General features: G+C 37.1%; 1 protein-coding gene across 1 annotated transcript; it reads left to right on the top strand.

Moving 5' to 3' along the window:
* The first annotated feature begins 556 nt into the window (after positions 1-556).
* tmem184c (transmembrane protein 184C) lies at positions 557-17,071 on the top strand. Its single transcript, XM_022662923.2, has 11 exons — positions 557-898; positions 3,190-3,351; positions 3,471-3,601; positions 5,298-5,334; positions 6,455-6,660; positions 8,701-8,775; positions 9,051-9,144; positions 9,814-9,926; positions 11,012-11,111; positions 11,520-11,691; positions 13,146-17,071. The coding sequence occupies exons 2-11, from the start codon at positions 3,235-3,237 to the stop codon at positions 13,430-13,432; spliced, it is 1,332 nt and encodes a 443-aa protein (XP_022518644.2). The 5' UTR covers positions 557-898; positions 3,190-3,234; the 3' UTR covers positions 13,433-17,071.
* Positions 17,072-17,280: the final 209 nt, after the last annotated feature.

A 17,280-nucleotide genomic window follows, 5' to 3' on the forward strand; every position in this document is an offset into this window, starting at 1 on the left:
AGGATTGCAGAATTTACTGTAAGCTGTAATAAACTTAAATTAATTTAGCTAAGAAGTTTGCTAGAAGCTGTATGTAGAGGATGGTGGTTCCCAGGTAGTTATTTTAGATTTCTTGTAAACCTGTCTTAAAATGTAAGGGATACTGAACCTCAGTTGGGCTGGTGGGATGGCTCAAAGCGGGCGGCGGACAATTTCCCTTATTTTTAAATTCAAAACTTGTCAGGTATGGTGAGTATAGTGGAGTATAGTGTATGGGCCTGTGTGTGTCTCCGGGCTGTAGGGAGCAGTATTGAGCTTTAGTACTATATCAGTGAGTGTAGTAGTATATTAGTGATTATATCAGTGAGTATAGTGAATAGTGAGTATAGTAGTGATCTGTGTGTGCCTCTGCTCCGTAGAGAGCAGTAGTGAGCTGTAGCAGTATATTAGTGGGTATAGTAGTGAGTATAGTGGGTCTCCCCGGGCTGTATGGAGCAGTAGTGAGCTGTAGGGAGCAGTAGTGAGCTGTAGGGATCAGTAGTGAGCTGTAGGGAGCAGTAGTGAGCTGTAGCAGGCTTGAGTGTACAGTAGTTTTAGCCTGTGAGGAAGCGGAGGGAGCTGGAACTGGATCTGTGTTGTTTGTGTTTGTCCGGGTTGGAGTTTCTCTCTCTCGGTTAGTTTATATTCCATTAAACGCGGTCGGTTGTCCGGCGGAGCGGCGGGGGAAGCTCTGCGGCGGATGGTGGACTCTGGGCGGGTGTGTGTGTGAGGAGGAGCCGGGGCGGCGGAGGAGCGGCTGGGCTTGTTTACAGTGGATCAGCTGATGAGTCTGGTTTTGCTCTTCAGAAAAGTATCAGCAGATCTTCAGCTTTACTGCTGTTAAACTGATCAGCCCTCACCCAGCCTCACCTACACTAATGTAAGTAACACTGTAGAACCTGTTGTGTTCACTTACCACAATACTCACTTTCACACTGGAATAACAGGAGATTTAGCCTGGTTTAACCAAAATACAGATTTATCTGCTGGAAAAGCAGCATGGCTGGTTGACGGGCTTGGATTCTGACCAGGATATAATAGCTATGGTTTTCAATATGGTCAAATTAGCTAAACACCTATAACTACACTTTTCTGGTCAAGAGTTGGTTAACCAGAGCCTATAGCTTGCCAGTATAGGTGCTTTATAGGGCTGCAACGATTAGTCGATAAAATCGTCAATGTCGATTAATTAAATTTGTCAACTACAAATTTAATTGTTGACTAACCCAAAGTGCTGGAGACAGAAGCGCAATGGGAAATGGCTAAATGACTCACTCAAGTGCCCAAACACAACAGATTACACATTTAATCACTAAATAATCAGTACTCTCCACATTTAAAGAAATTAAACATAATCGTCAGATTAGTCGACTACCAAAATAATCGTTAGTTGCAGGCATATAGATGTTTTGGCCAAGGTTCAATGAGTCATTTACATCACATGTGGTACATGAGGTGTGAATTTTTATTCACACAATCCAGTTACACTCAACAAAAAAAAAACAATTATTAAATTCCACCTGAACCATCAATCTTAGACCATCTTAGACCATCAGAAACCCGTTTCCAGCTAATTAAACAGTCTTTAGTGCTTGTAAATGTAGATATTTTAGCACAGTGATCCAACATCAACCCATACACAAACCTACAACTAATATACTATATAGACAAACGTATTAGGACACCTGCTGAGTTATTGTTTTTCTGAAATTAAGGGCATTTAGGAGTTGTCTTTTGTTGGGCTCTAAAAAGACTTTTAATAGATTAAAGTCTGACCCTCTCTCATATCTAAAGACAAGTCACACACCTTTTACTCACCGACTAAGATTTTACAAAGACTGGGGATATATATATATATGACATTTATATAAAAATACATAATATGAATCTGTTTTCAGTAAATTATTTTAGCAAACATTGATTGTTGATTATTTCACCTTCTTCATAAAGGGTTATTTGCAATACATAACATCTAAAAGTTTATAAAGCCCTTGTCTTGCTAATGTTAACTGGTTAGAAGCCAACATTTGGCCAACTGTAGGCCCAACATCAAGCATTGGTTGGCACCCAACGTCATGCCAACGTAGGCCCACTGGCCAAAATGACATTGGAACAACGTAATTGGCCAATGTCATGCCAGCGTAAACAATGAGCCAACGTATACTTGCTATCTGGGATGCAGCTTCCTGTAGCTCTTCTAATGGTTGTTGACATTGTTCACATCACTATTTGTGTGAGCCAAGTCTCAAGACTTGATGATAATATTAAACACCATTGATTTTATCTAAACAGCAGGACTAGAAAAAGACTGACTTAAACCTTCAATCCTGACCAACTAATGCAGACCTTACCCCAAATTATTTCCAGCATTGGGATAAAATCACAAGGGTCTTGCTGGAGTTGAGTTGCAGTCGCATCATCTCGATCGTTCAGTGTACGTTGGTACGGATGGTTAGGATGCTGGGTTGCTCCAAGCCTCTGAGTGTGACTTGTGATGGGGGATATACAGCTGGGAGAAACAATTGGCCTAGCTAAATTTGGAGAAAATTATAAATAATAATAAAAGAAAGAAAGAGAAGTGTTAATTAGGTCAGGATGTTGGTTGATCACGACCCCACCTCATCACCTCCTACTCTCATCACTCCAGCTTCTCCTAAAAGTACTGGATGAAACACCACAACTCACCACAATTAGGCTTGGTGCCAATATGTTCATGGTAGTGTACTCTAAAATATAAACGTGCTACAAAGTGTTCCTTAGTGATGCTGCAAAAACCGCGTATGCTTCCTTAAATAACCATGTTTGCAAAAGAGGTCTGAATGTGAGGAGGTTTAAATAGCCATCACTTAATGTTCTTAAAGGTTCTTTAAATTTAAGCATCTATGTAAGTGACATCACTCAAAGAACCCTTATTTTTTAGGGTGTAAACTCACCAATTTGTGTTTAGAGAAGTTTAAGCCACTATAAGTCACTAATTCTAGTGACAGCCTTTCTAGTAAAACCTGTAATTATTTACCTTATATTCAATATTTCAATAGTCTTTTCATGTTTAATAATTCTTAAAAATGATGTTACAATGCAGTTAGTATTTTTTTATTTCATTATATTACACTATTTTACAAAGCATAATAGATACTTTCAGCCTAGTAACTGGTTTCTTGTTGGTTTTAGGTGCTGGTACAGTGAATAAACCCTCTATACTGTCTTCTGGAGAAGATGCCGTGCACATGTGGGAACTGGAGGAGGTGGATCCGGCCCCTCGTGGTGCTCCTCTACATCCTGCTGCTCCTGGTGGTCCTCCCGCTGTGTATATGGGAGCTACAGAAATCAGAGGTCAGTCTGTTAACTTTGGGCCTTCAGCATGTGACTGTGTTAAATATTAATCAGCCTTATCTGCAGCTCTGACTGTGATCTGGGAGTGTGTATGACTGAGTGTGTTTTTTTGCTCTCAGGTTGGCACCCACAATAAAGCATGGTTCATCGCTGGCATTTTCGTCTTTATGACGATACCCATATCACTGTGGGGTATCCTTCAGCATCTGGTGCATTACACCCAACCTGAGCTACAGAAGCCCATCATTAGGTGAGGACATTTACAATATTTGTTTTTGTTTTTTTTGCATTCAAATTCTTTAATTTTCTCGAAAATCATCAGTGCACCTCATAATCTTGTGCACCTTATGTATGAATTATACCAGTCAGGTAATAAGGAGCAGTAAAGCCACTCTGCTGAAGTACAGCATTATAAGGGAGCTTCAGTGAAGATCTCCAGCACCAAGGCTGGAGCAGTATTAGCATTAGCCGCTAACTGCGCTAAGCATTAGCTCTTTCGTCATTCACACTGTAGCCTGTGTGTTTACCATATTAAAACAAGCTACGTGGGACGAACCACTAGCTAATATCACCCTGGCCTACCAGAACACTCAGGGTTCCTCAATGTAGAGCTCAGTGTAGAGCTGTCGGGTGGCATTTATATACTGTTAGCACTAGCTATTAACCGCTAATGCTAATGCTAATGCTGCTGCACCCAGCCATAGTGGAAATCTGAAAATCTAAGCTTACCGTAAATAAACAGAAGTGCTTTACTCATCCAAATAAACAGTTTTAAGGAGAGAAATTGAGACAGTTTTGTTTACTTAGCTTGGCTTTACTTAACTAAGTTAACCACCATTCAGTGGTGAGACCTGCTGAATTAGAAGGAAAACATGGCGACACCCCTGTTCCTTACTAGTGACGCATAATGCGCCTTATAATCCGGTATGCTTTATAATCCAGTGCGCCTTATGTATGAAAATAGATCAGAAAATCAACGTTCATTGATAGTGTGCCTTATAGTGCGCAAAAAACGGTACATAATAATGATGATAATAATAAGAAGAAGAGGAAGTTTGGCTAATGACTGACAGATCTGATTATAACAGCCTAACTAAAAGAAGAGGGAGTCAGGAGGTAACATAGACACGAGACTAGGCCTTGACAATGTGGTCAGTGCTTGTTCCATAATATATTTCTTAATTTTGGTCAATAAGATATCATTCCAATATTGATGTGAACAGTACAAATGCCACCGGATGTGATGTACACAATCATGATCTGATTTTGCCAGCCTATTTTGTAGTCAAACCTTCTAGAGCCGAGTCCAAATCTAGGCCAAGACTTTTATCAGTCGGGTCAATGTTCAGTCATTCATTCAATCAATCAATTTTGAGTCGGAAGTACATTGAGGGCAACCATCATTTTTAGTGTAGCTGAGCATTTACAAATACATGGATTAACATGACAAAGTAAATAAAAGATAAAAATAGATAAATATAAAAGTAGAATTAAAATAAAAGTAATAACATTACTAAAATTTGGTTAAATATAAAATATATATGATCAAAAGAAGATAAGATCAATACAACAAAAATCTGTGAAAATTAAGCTAAAACCACTTTTACATAATACAATAAAAATACAAATAAATAAATGAACTAAAAAATAAAATAATAATAGTAATAATAAGGAAAGAAAATCAAAATACAATATTGATGATATCCTTGGCATGGTTAAAAACAAGCATATTTTTAATATGATATTCTGGCATTCATTCACTCAATCATCCATGAACCTGAGTTTTTATAGTAAAACTTTTTTTTGTTTAATGTTGAGAGAAATGGTTTTAAAGAATTTATTTAGATGCACAGTGCTGTATCTGAGTAAATTTGCTGAGTTAGGTTAAGTTAAAATAACTTGGAGTATTATTCATTTCCCTTCTCTCCCCTCTCTCTGTGTTTCAGGATATTATGGATGGTTCCAATATACAGTTTGGATAGTGTAAGTACAGTATGCTTGTCTAAAATGTTGACAGAGTTATATTTAGTATACCAGCTCTTTATAGCGCACGCCAGCCTTTTACTTCTTTTCTTTTTCCTCTGCTTGCATGTTAGTAATTAGTAGCGTTGCGTTAGTGATGTCGCTGCAGCACATGACTGAAATTATTGTGCTCAGTCTGGCTTCTGAATCCAGAGCTTTGACTGAAGTCATGCTCTTTTTATTCTTCACTTAGACCCTTTTAGTTCTGCTTTTCTCTGTATTCCTCGAAATGCTTTATACACCTTTAAAAAATATATATATATATTTTTGGCTGAAATCCAGCAAAATAAAACGCCAAATACTAAATTAGCCCAAATATATATTTATTGTTTTCTTTTTTATAGTACATATAAACCTAATCAGTTCAATTCTAAACATACATTTACCTCTGCAGTGCTTCTTAAGTCACATGCTAGCTAGCTAAATTGATTAATTTGCACAGAGAAATGCAATTAGCATTTTTGGTTAACAAACAAATGCTAAGGTAAAATGCTCTCAGCTAATGTTACAATACTAGTCCTGTACAGCCCAGCCCAAATCCCACTGTATGTTCTGTATGCAGCCCTGTTCTAGCCCTTGTGAAAAGGAAGTGTTAAAAGTTCATTAAATTAGGTAAAGAATGCTGAAGGTGCATTTTCTATTAAATATACTTAAATTTATTTAAACTGCACTTTAGTGTAGTTTATGTTAGTGTAATAAAGGTGTATATAATATGTGCATCAATGCACAAAGTAGTACATTTACACTGTTATATTACAGTCCAAGAGTATTAAAAATGATGTTAAAAGCACACATACTTAAATCTACTTAAGTTTGAAGAAGATATACAAAAAAAAACACTTAAAAGCACAATTTAATGTTTTTATGTTGTATTTAAGTATAGCTTAATTACAATTGATATATAGTTAAGTTGCCATGAGTTATTCCAAAATACTACATTTAGTATGTATTTAAGTTTGTATCAATTCCAGTGTTAAAAGTATGTACTTTTTAATTTTAAGTATACTTTTTTATATACTTATACTTTTTCCTTACTGAACAAGATCTCTCTTTCAAGATCTATCTATTTCTATCTCTCTAGTGGATTGCACTGAAGTACCCCAGTATCGCTATCTACGTAGACACGTGCAGAGAGTGCTACGAGGCTTACGTCATCTACAACTTCATGATCTTCCTGCTGAACTACCTGGGGAAGCAGTACCCCAGCCTGGTGCTGATGCTGGAGGTTCAGGAGCAGCAGAGGCATCTGCCCCCACTCTGCTGCTGCCCACCCTGGCCCATGGGAGAGTGAGTGCATTTTTACATGTGCTTTTACCATAAACTCGTGCTTTTTAATTTCATTCAACCACAACTATTCAGATTTTTTTGTTTTATAACTAAATATACGTTTTAAACCATAATTATTGATAAACTAAAATGTTTTTAAAAAATAAAAAGTTTTTCCTCCATTCTTAGATACACAGTGTGCATTGTTAATATCATACATATTCAGAGTTCAGAAATCAATATTTGGTGGAATAATCCTGGTTTTGTAATCACAGTTTTCATGCACCTTGGCATCATGTTCTCCGCCACCAGTCTTACACACTGCTTTTGGATAACTTTATGCTGCTTTACTCCTGGTGTAAAAATTCAAGCAGTTCAGTTTGGTGGTTTGATGGCTTGTGATCGTCCATCTTCCTCTTGATTATATACACGAGGTTTTCAATTTGGTAAAATCAAAGAAACCCATAATTTTTAATTGGTCTCTTGTTTTTCCAGAGCTGTATCTCACATATTTCTTTTAATGAGCCTCATTAAAAAGGTCGTGCCCATTTGACATTGGGCTGTGTGTTATCTGAACTGTCTCTGTGGTGTGTTTCGGGCTGTGTTGTCTGATTCAGAGCAGTGCAGTCTGAGGAAAGCTTGTTTGCTGGGGTTTATTTTTAGATCTAGTCAGTGGATTGCCTTCAGTCTCACTAGTAGGACGTCTCACAGGCTATTTTTTTCTATTGCCTAATTAACACTGGATTAAAACGAGTCCCTGGGAAAGTTTGCTCTGTTTCCTGTGTCTGAGTGTCTCACCCTTACGGCAGTGTGGAGTTCAGGAACAGCCTTGTTTCTCGGTTGCCTGCAGATGGTGAGGAAACCTGCTGGAAGGTTTTGATCATGTTGAGATCCGCCACAGTGCTTAACATGTTTTTCTGTGTCTGATTTAAAGCTGCATTGCTATAGCCCAGTCTGGATGGGATTAGTTTCTCAGGGGGGCATCTGTTGAAAATATTTCACACTTCTACTTAGTGTAAAAACTCCTGCATCTGGACTGTAATTGAAAAAAGAGGACCAGTGAGTTTTTAGGCTTTCTTGGTCACATGACCACAAGATCACGTTCAGTAGCTCCTCCATTTCCACACGCTGTTGTGTTTTAACATGGATCTCTGTGAAAATGCGCACCCAAAGTGTAATTACAGTGCGTGGCAGTGGATAAATAGGTATTTTATTAAACGTGAGGTGATGAAACTCAGAGAAAAACAGTAGATAATTCAGCCTGTAATTTTCTCAGAGGACGTCTGAGAAAAACACGTACATGGTCGTTCTGCACGGGAATAAAATCACAGAGGACCCCCCACAAAAAAGAAAATTACCTCAGGACTGAGAAACTGTCTTTTTTTATGGGAGGTAAATCCTGCCAGAAATAAAACAGAAATGAAAGCACTAAAATTAAAATGCAAATACCATTTTGAAATCACTTTATTTGCAATAATTGTTTTTAATTCAAATTAAAAAGTTTTTTTTTTGCCATTTCATTACCATACAGGTATTTTACAGTCAAATCTAAAATGAAAAGAATTGTGACAATTGTGAAAAGAAAAATAAAAGCTTCAATTTGGCCTTGAATTTTCTTGATTAACTGCATAGTAAATGTCAAAACTAAAATCAAAATGCAATGGTAAAGTTTTTATTTATTTTTCCTTGCAATAGGCTGCATGTCTGACAGAATTAAAATGAAAACACAACATTGAAAAGTTGTGTAAAAAGGCAAAAGAAGAATTCACGCTGTGTGCTGATGATTTACTTTTCATTTCCTAGAGAGAGACTGTTCAAATGCGTCCCTTTTTTTACATAGTTAGGTAGCTAAGCTAGGAGTGAGCCTTGGTTCACTTTTTTTTTCCCATATTTTGTGTGTGTGTGCGTGTGTGCGCGTGTGTGGAGCATGTATGAATATCTGTTTGTTTTCTTTCATATTGTGTGTGTGTGTGTGTGTGTGTGTGTGTGTGTGTGTGTATACTGTATGTGTGGACTGTGTATGAATATGTGTATTTTCTCTCATGTTGTGTGTGTGTGTAGGGTGCTGTTGCTGAGGTGTAAGCTGGGTGTTCTGCAGTATACAGTAGTGAGACCCGTCACCACAGTCATCGCATTGTGAGTTTCCCATTTATCACCACTGTTTTTCACACCCTGTGACTCAAGTTTCCAGGCCTTGTGGTTCAAGGCTTATTATGGATCTTCCTTAATTTAGAAGAACAAGTCTTGTACAGGAGTCAGTATGGGAGCAATGGGAGCATTCTACATCTCCTTACACAGTTACTCATCACTACCTCTATAATGTACAGATTAGTTAAATTGTAGTTATTGAAATTTTTTTTATTATTTGTGTGTGTGTGTGTGTGTGTGTGTGTGTGTTTATGCACTTTTAGAATTTGTCAGCTTTGTGGAGTGTACGATGAAGGAAACTTCAATTCCAAAAATGCCTGGACGTACTTGGTGATTGTGAACAATGTTTCTCAGCTGGTAAGTAGATTTATTTTTATTAATATTTCTTAATTTTTACTCCTTCATATATGTTGAGTATTATACAGTGCACTTATCACCTGCTTTGTTTTTTGTTTTTTTTTTAAGAAAACTGTATGAAAATCTATCATGATTACAAAAATTAAAGATTCCAACACAGTTGGATTCTTAAATATTACATTGCTTTATAATGTTATAATACTTTTAAAAACCATCTTACTTGATATGAATTTATGGTCAATTGTCATACGTTTCCTAGTTTTCCATAAATTGTACGCATATAATAAACCAATAAAATTAATGATAAGCATTTGGCACATTGACATAATTTTTTTTAGATTAGATTAAATTTTAGATTAATGTCCAATAATATTTTTCATCATATTCCAAACTTTTCGATTTCTTCCATTCGATCTATAACATTTAATTAAAAAGTGGTCCAAAATCTTTTCAGTGCAAATTGGAAATTAAGTAGTTTTAACAAAACAATTTCAACAAACAGCAGCTCTAACAGGAAGTTTCCTAACAGCAACCAACCAAGCGTTATCTATCATTTTTTCTGTTAGATTTTGGCTTAAGATATTTTATATATATTTTTTTTATTTGTATTACTGTAAATAAATTTTAAATTGATTTCATTTCCATAAACCTTTGCTTCCCCTCTCCTAGTTTGCCATGTACTGCCTGGTGCTGTTCTACAAGGCTCTGAGAGAAGAGCTGGGTCCCATCAAGCCGGTGGGGAAGTTCCTCTGTGTCAAACTTGTCGTGTTTGTGTCTTTCTGGTAAGCCAATTTAATGTTTAATACTACATTAGGCTGTATAAAGAGATATTGTAGTGTTTTTATACAGGTGCATCTCAAAAATTAAGAATAAAGTTGAAAAGTTACTTTATTTCAGTAATTCAGTTCAAAATGTGAAACTCATATATTATATAAATGTATTACCGACAGAGTGATCTATTGTAAGTGTTTATTTATTTTATTGTTGATGATTATGGCTTAAAGCCAATAAAAACCCAAAAATCAGAGGCTCAAAAAAAAATTATATTATAAAAGACTATTTGGTACTTTTGGCAGTGTGGGCAGTGTGGAAAAGAAAATCCAAATCTCCATAAAAGTTGTCAGTAGCAGAGGGAAGCATGAAGTGCTGTAAGATTTTGCAGGAAAACAAAACTGCACTGACTTTAGACTTGATAATAAAACACAGTGGATCAACACCAGCAGATGACATGTCTCTCCAAACCATCACTGATTGTAGAATCTTCACACTAGACCTCAAGCAGTTTGGACTGTGTGTCTCTCCACTCTTCCTCCAGACTCTGATCCCTTGATTTACTTTAAATGAAATGTAAAATTTACTGATGATCAGTGATGGTTTGGAGAGACATGTCATCTGCTGGTGTTGATCCACTGTGTTTTATTATCAAGTCTAAAGTCAGTGCAGTTTTGTTTTCCCACAAAATATTACAGCACTTCTTACAGTGCTTCCCTCTGCTACTGACAACTTTTATGGAGATGCGGATTTCATTTTCCAGCAGGACTTGGCACATTGCCCACACTGCCAAAAGTACTAATTTATATAAATTTTAAAATAGATCACTCTGTGTAATACATCTATATAATATGAGTTTCACATTTTAAACTAAATTAATGAAATAAAGTTACTTTTTAATGATATTCTGTTTTTTGTAGATGCACCTGTATTTGAGTAAAAATAAAGTATTATTTCAGAGAAGTCAAACTTCTCTGAAGCACAGGAAAGAGCTACAGTAAAATGTGCAGTGAACTGAATAAAACGCTGGTATTTTAGTGTAGTAGTTCTGTATCACTAGCACTTATTCTCCACTGTGCTTTTGACCGCATTACAGGCAGGCTGTGGTCATCGCTCTGCTGGTGAAAGTGGGAGTGATTTCAGAGAGACACACCTGGGACTGGGACAGTGTGGAGGCTGTGGCCACTGGACTGCAGGTACACTTTCATTTTTCTTACACATAAAGTACCAGTCAAAAGTTTGGACACACCTCTTCTTACTCTATGTGTTTTCTTTCTTTTTATGATTTTTTACATTGTAAATTTAATATTGAAGACTATATTAAAGCTATACAGGAACACCTTCTGGATTATTTTAATAACAAACCATAATCTGTTTTATACTTTAGATTCTTCTAAGTAGCTACATTTATCTTTGAGGACAGATCTGCACACTCTTGATTTTAATTTTAATCTCAGTGTCTTCATGAGGGAGAGTCACCTGGAATAGTTTTCTCAGCGTCTTGAAGGAAGGAGTTCCTGGAGGTGCTGAACAATATTTGCTGCTTTTTCTTCACTCTGTGAAGCTCCAGCTCATCCCAAGTCATGTTTTTGCTGCTGTTGCAGGATTTTATCATCTGTGTAGAGATGTTCCTCGCAGCCATTGCTCATCACTTCAGCTTCACCTACAAGCCTTACATCCAGGAAGCAGAGGAGGGCTCCTGCTTCGACTCCTTTCTGGCCATGTGGGATATATCAGACATCCGGGCCGACATCTCGGAGCAAGTACGCAACGTTGGTGAGTAATCAAAACTCAAAACTCACACATCAGTGTTCACAAGTTCTCTTGTGACCTCAGTGACAAATGCAAATAAACAAATACAGTAAAACGTAACAAGGAATTCTCATTTTTAACTAAGTATGTTATATCCTGTGAGCCAAACTGAAGAACAAAGTGTAGAGATTCCAGATTTCTCCTGGATGCTCCACAGCCAGCATGTGTATATTATGTTCAGTTCCGTCAGCAGCTCACCTGATTTACCACATTTACCAATTTACCAAACCAGGTGTTGATTAATATGACGAGAACTAGAAATAACTCTATTAAACTCAGATTAGGAGAGATAAGGAGAGGTTTTAAGGAAAACAGTGATGTTAAAGCCCTGCTTTTGGTGAATTTGCTGTCCGGTTTATTGTAAAGCTGGTGTTTTACTGAGCTAATGAACACAGCATTTTCTCAGTCAGCTTTATGAGGTAGAGTCCCCTGGAATTCAGGCTTTCAGTTAACAGCTGTGCTGAACTCATCAAGAGTTAATTACTTGAATTTCTTGTCTCTTAATGTGTTTGAGAGCATCAGTTGTAAAGTAGTGAAGAGGTAGAGTTACAGGTATACAGTGAATAGTGAATATTTGAGTAATGTTCTAGTCCAGATTATGAGAAGCAACAACTACTCAACTAATTAAAGAAAGAACTTTAAAGGTCAGTCAATTCGAAACATTTCAAGAACTTTGATAGTATATGATGAAACTGGCTCTCATCAGAACTGTCCCAGAAAAGGAAGACCAAGAGTTACCTCTGTAACTTTAATTGGGTGGGGGAGGGAAGCATGAAGTGCTGTAAGATTTTGTGGGAAAACAAAACTGCACTGACTTTAGACTTGATAATAAAACACAGTGGATCAACACCAACAGATGACATGTCACTCCAAACCATCACTGATCATCAGTAAATTTTACATTTCATTTGTAAATTAAGGGAGCATAGTCTGGAGGAAGAGTGGAGAGACACACAGTCCAAACTGCTTGAGGTCTAGTGTGAAGTTTCCACCAATCAGTGATGGTTTGGAGAGACATGTCATCTGCTGGTGTTGATCCACTGTGTTTTATTATCAAGTCTAAAGTCAGTGCAGTTTTGTTTTCCCACAAAATCTTACAGCACTTCATGCTTCCCTCTGCTACTGACAACTTTTATGGAGATGCAGATTTCATTTTCCAGCAGGACTTACTGGCACACTGCCTACACTGCCAAAAGTACCAATTGGTCTTGTATAATATTCAAATTTTCTGAGACACTGAATAAATGCTTAAAAAAGATAATACATGTTTATAATATATGAGTTTCACATTTTGAACTGAATTACTGAAATAAAGGAAATTTCCAATGATATTGTAATTTTTTGAGATGTGCTAGTATAAAATAAAACACAATGCCCCTCTTCATTTTATATACCTTAATTATATTTCCCTCCCACAGGGAGAACGGTTATGGGCCGTCCGAGGAAGAGCTATTTCAGTGAGGAGGCTGAGGAGGATGAACACACTGGGCTGCTTTCGGACCCTGGCCTGGACGCTTCGTCCACACCCCCGTCTCCATCGGGACGTTACCATGGCCTGGGGCGCACCGCCACGCCCCACTCTTACTCTGCTCCTGCTGAGCTGTGCTCTGCGCCGTGGGACGGAGACGTGGATGACATCACACCAACCGTGGTGTCTGGTGACGGTAGTAAACAGCTGCACACAGACTATGCTGAAATCACTTAACGGAAGGACGGTCACATGCTACCAAAGCTAAAGCAGATAGGGCACATTGAGCTGAATGAGCGCTGTCTGCTGGAGAATCTGCTGAAGTGAGTGAATAATCTCGACCCTAGCATCCAATAGCCGACTCACCGCAGACCTGATGTTCAGACGTGTCCATCAGGTAGGTGTTGGGTGAAGCTTTAGTAGCTGGGGCTCACCATCCAAACTAGACTGTCCATTTTTCTCATGCCATTTTAGTTTTTATGATGAGACATGACCAAAAAACATGCAAGATTAAGCACATTATAGTCACAGGCCCAATCCCATTTATTATTTTATCCCTACCACCTATTTTTACATGTGCCTCTTCTCTTTGGAACTGAGTAACAAGGGGAAGTGGTTTGAATTTTTTCCTCCTGCGTCCAGTCAGCTGTACTGTATTGTCAACAGTAGGGCTGCACGATATATCATTTAAACATCGTCACTGTGATGTGCGCATGTACAAAAGTCACATTGCAGGACGTGTGATGTCACTTAAGGCAGTTAAATCAAACACATCATGTTGCAAAGTTTTGGCAAGAAGTAGTTACCGCATGGTCTCCATCCACATGGTTGGGCACGTGCTTGTAAACGTGAGCACGTGTCGAAAGCTGTGCACCTCAGTCTGGCACAGTTTTGAGCAGATATTTCCAGTTACAGTGGAATTCACGCTTTTAATCCCAGAAAACCACTCCTTTTTTATTTACCTTTTAAAAAGGCATTTAAATGCCTCATTAAAGGGCCGATTACTGTTGTTTTGTTGTTTTCCTCAGGTTTTAAGTGCTCGGCGCTGACTCGGCTCTTAATCAGTCCAGACGCGAGATATGCATAAAGTACACGTAACCTATGACGTAGGATCAATGCAGAAGTTTAAAATGGCCTTTAGAAATGAGTCAACTCATCAAGGATCTTTAGCTTCCTACAGCTGAGAAATTCTATTAGCTATCCACTAGTATCTTTTTCTAATTTTTCTATTCCACCTTAAGTGAAGCAGCATAAATTGGCCCTTAGAAATGGGACAACCCATCAAGGATCTAATAAATTGTCAAAACAACTTATATATATAACCAGGAAATATTAAGTTATTTTGACAACGCATTAGATCCTTGATTGGTGGAGGTGGAACAGAAATCTTACCTTGTTAGTCAGCTACTGAGACATACTAAAGGTACTTGCAGATTGTTTATGCTGTTGCTTGTTTTAAAGTAAAGGGCTGTAATATATTGAAACTACTTTAAACTAAGATAATGCAAAGATTATTGTAATTAATTTTAACAAAAAATTCTACATTTGTAGTTTTATGTAGTCACATGTTTTACAATATAGCAAGTGAATTAGGACATCCTAACCCTAGGTGTAATTGTGCAAAATAGTGGTATGGGCAAGGTGTGAAATGGGATTGGGCCTTAGTCTAGCAAAATCTAATTTACCACATATCAAAAACACACAGCCGAACCGTTTAGACAGCTGTACGAATGTTACAGGTAACGTGAATGATAAGCAGCGAGACTTAATCGCCATTTCCTTCTCCTAAGATAATCTTATTCACTTTTTAATGTCTTTTTTTTATGATTTTATTTCAAAACAGTGAATCATGTTTGCTGATTACATGTGTACTGATCCAGTGCCAAGGTGATGTTAGCAATAGCAGCTAACAGAGATTATTGTGAGAGAAGAACTGACTTTTGTCACTGGGCATTTTCACACCTGTAGTTGGTTAGTTTTGCTCTAAATCAGTTAACGAGTTTATAAAGTTTGGGCATTTTAACCTTACTTTGGTTTGTTTTAACACTACAGTGATAAATCCAAGTTTGCTAAAAGGCATCATAACAAACCATGTTAAAAAATGCTCTCTGCTTATTGGTCAGAGCTGTCTGTGGTAGAGACTTTACAATAAACCAAATTTTTATCGTTATCTTACAAAAACATCTCGAAAAATTGCATTATCTGCATGCACCAACAGAGGGAGCGCTCTCGTGCTGCAGACTGTGATCACATGACATAACCAGGCTGGAGGTAGAGTGAGGTAAAGCTCAATAGGGCACGCTTACACTGAGGCCTGTCACGAGAAAAGTTTTTAAATTGCCGATAAATTGTCCCTGGATTTTTCGTCCTGTTTTTAATCTGCTTAATATCCACGCAAATAAACTCAGCTGCAATATTGTGGTCCTCAAAAATGGTCAGTGTAATGCTAATGTATTGTTTGGTATGTCTAATGTAATTATCAAGACATACCTAACTACTACTTGTGAGTGCATTGAAGCCAAGTGCAGATAAACAGTTAACTACATTTAATCAATTAATTTATTATGTTTTACATCAATATTGTAATATTCAGTAGCATTATCACATATCCTATTTTTGGGTGGAGCAAAAAAAGTAAATACAATAAGAAGGTCCTGTGTAGGTATGGCATTATTTCATAGTTTTGTGTAATGTACAAGCTTGCGTTTATTTTGGGGCACATCCAAGTATGATTTAATGTATTTAGACCTGCCCAAACAAACCGCACACAGCACCAAGAGTGAAAACGAAGCTTAAAAAAAGTCCAGGTGTGAAAATGCCCTTAGTATAAACTGAGAGTTTTTTTTTATTGTTTTTTTTTATTTTTATTTTAAATGATTTTATGACTGGCCTAAAGTGCACAACATGTTTTAAATGCATGGAGCTTTTCCAATTCTAGCCTCTGAGCACGTATCCTGTACATCTGCCTGTTACGTTTATCCAAATTACTTTTTTATAAATCTATCTTAAAGGGATATTTCAGCATTCTGCGGTTTAATTAATTAATAGTTTAATAATTATTAATAATTTTCTTGTTTCAGCCAGAAAGTAAATGTAGTACATCAATTTGCCATAACATTATGACCACCTTGTTTCTATACTCTTGTCTATTTGTATCAGATCCACTGGTTAGATGGGAACATTTTTCTTCAATACTCAGGACCCCACAGGATAAACAAACAAAAAAATACCACAGAGCAGCACAGTATTTTTTGGGTATCTCTGTGGTGATTTTCTATCCTGTGTGGTTCTGAGTATTGAAGAACAAGGTGAAAGGAGGATAATAATAAAATATACAGGGAAACAGATACAGAACTACAGTCTGTGACTATTATATAACTGTAAAGAGTCCTATATGATCAGTGGAGTTGATGTAAAGGACAGTGAGAGTAGAAACTAGGCAGTGGTCTTAATGCTGTGGCTGATTAGTGTATGTGGGTTATAGTTTTGTGTATGAGTTGAGGTCACTGACACACCTCTTTTATTCTTGACATTTTTTCTTTTTATTATTATTATTTCATTTTAAGCTTTTAAGGAAATGTTTATCTACCAAAGCACACTTGTGCTGCTGTTCATAAAAATCCTGTCTGTCTGAATTTCAGTTTTTGATTTATTGTAATTTTTTTTTTTTTTGTATGTTCTCACAATGCTTGAGAATGCAGATCAATAATAAATCCTAATATGATATCTGCTGTATCTAAAAAGCACCTAAGGAACATCTTTGCGGCTATAAATCACTTACAGTCCTTGTTTACCTCATTATATCTGCTGAATTGGGGTGGAGCATCTTTAACACCGTCACCAATCAATAAACTTAACAGGAGTGTGTAAAAAAAATCTCAGCAGTGTTTTTTTATTTGCTTGATAATCTGACTTTTTAAAGTGGAAAAAGGCACAAATGAACGTAAAGCAGGGCCGTGCAGAGAGCTTTGGAGGGGCGGGTGCTCAAAGTCAAAAGGGGAAAAATTGAGCACGAATTTAAAACACTATACATAAACACACCTTACAATATAACCGGTTGATTTGTGGTCTTACTGTGGTGTTAC

The sequence above is a fragment of the Astyanax mexicanus genome, chromosome 7, assembly GCF_023375975.1.
Source record: "Astyanax mexicanus isolate ESR-SI-001 chromosome 7, AstMex3_surface, whole genome shotgun sequence".
NCBI lineage: Eukaryota > Metazoa > Chordata > Actinopteri > Characiformes > Acestrorhamphidae > Astyanax > Astyanax mexicanus.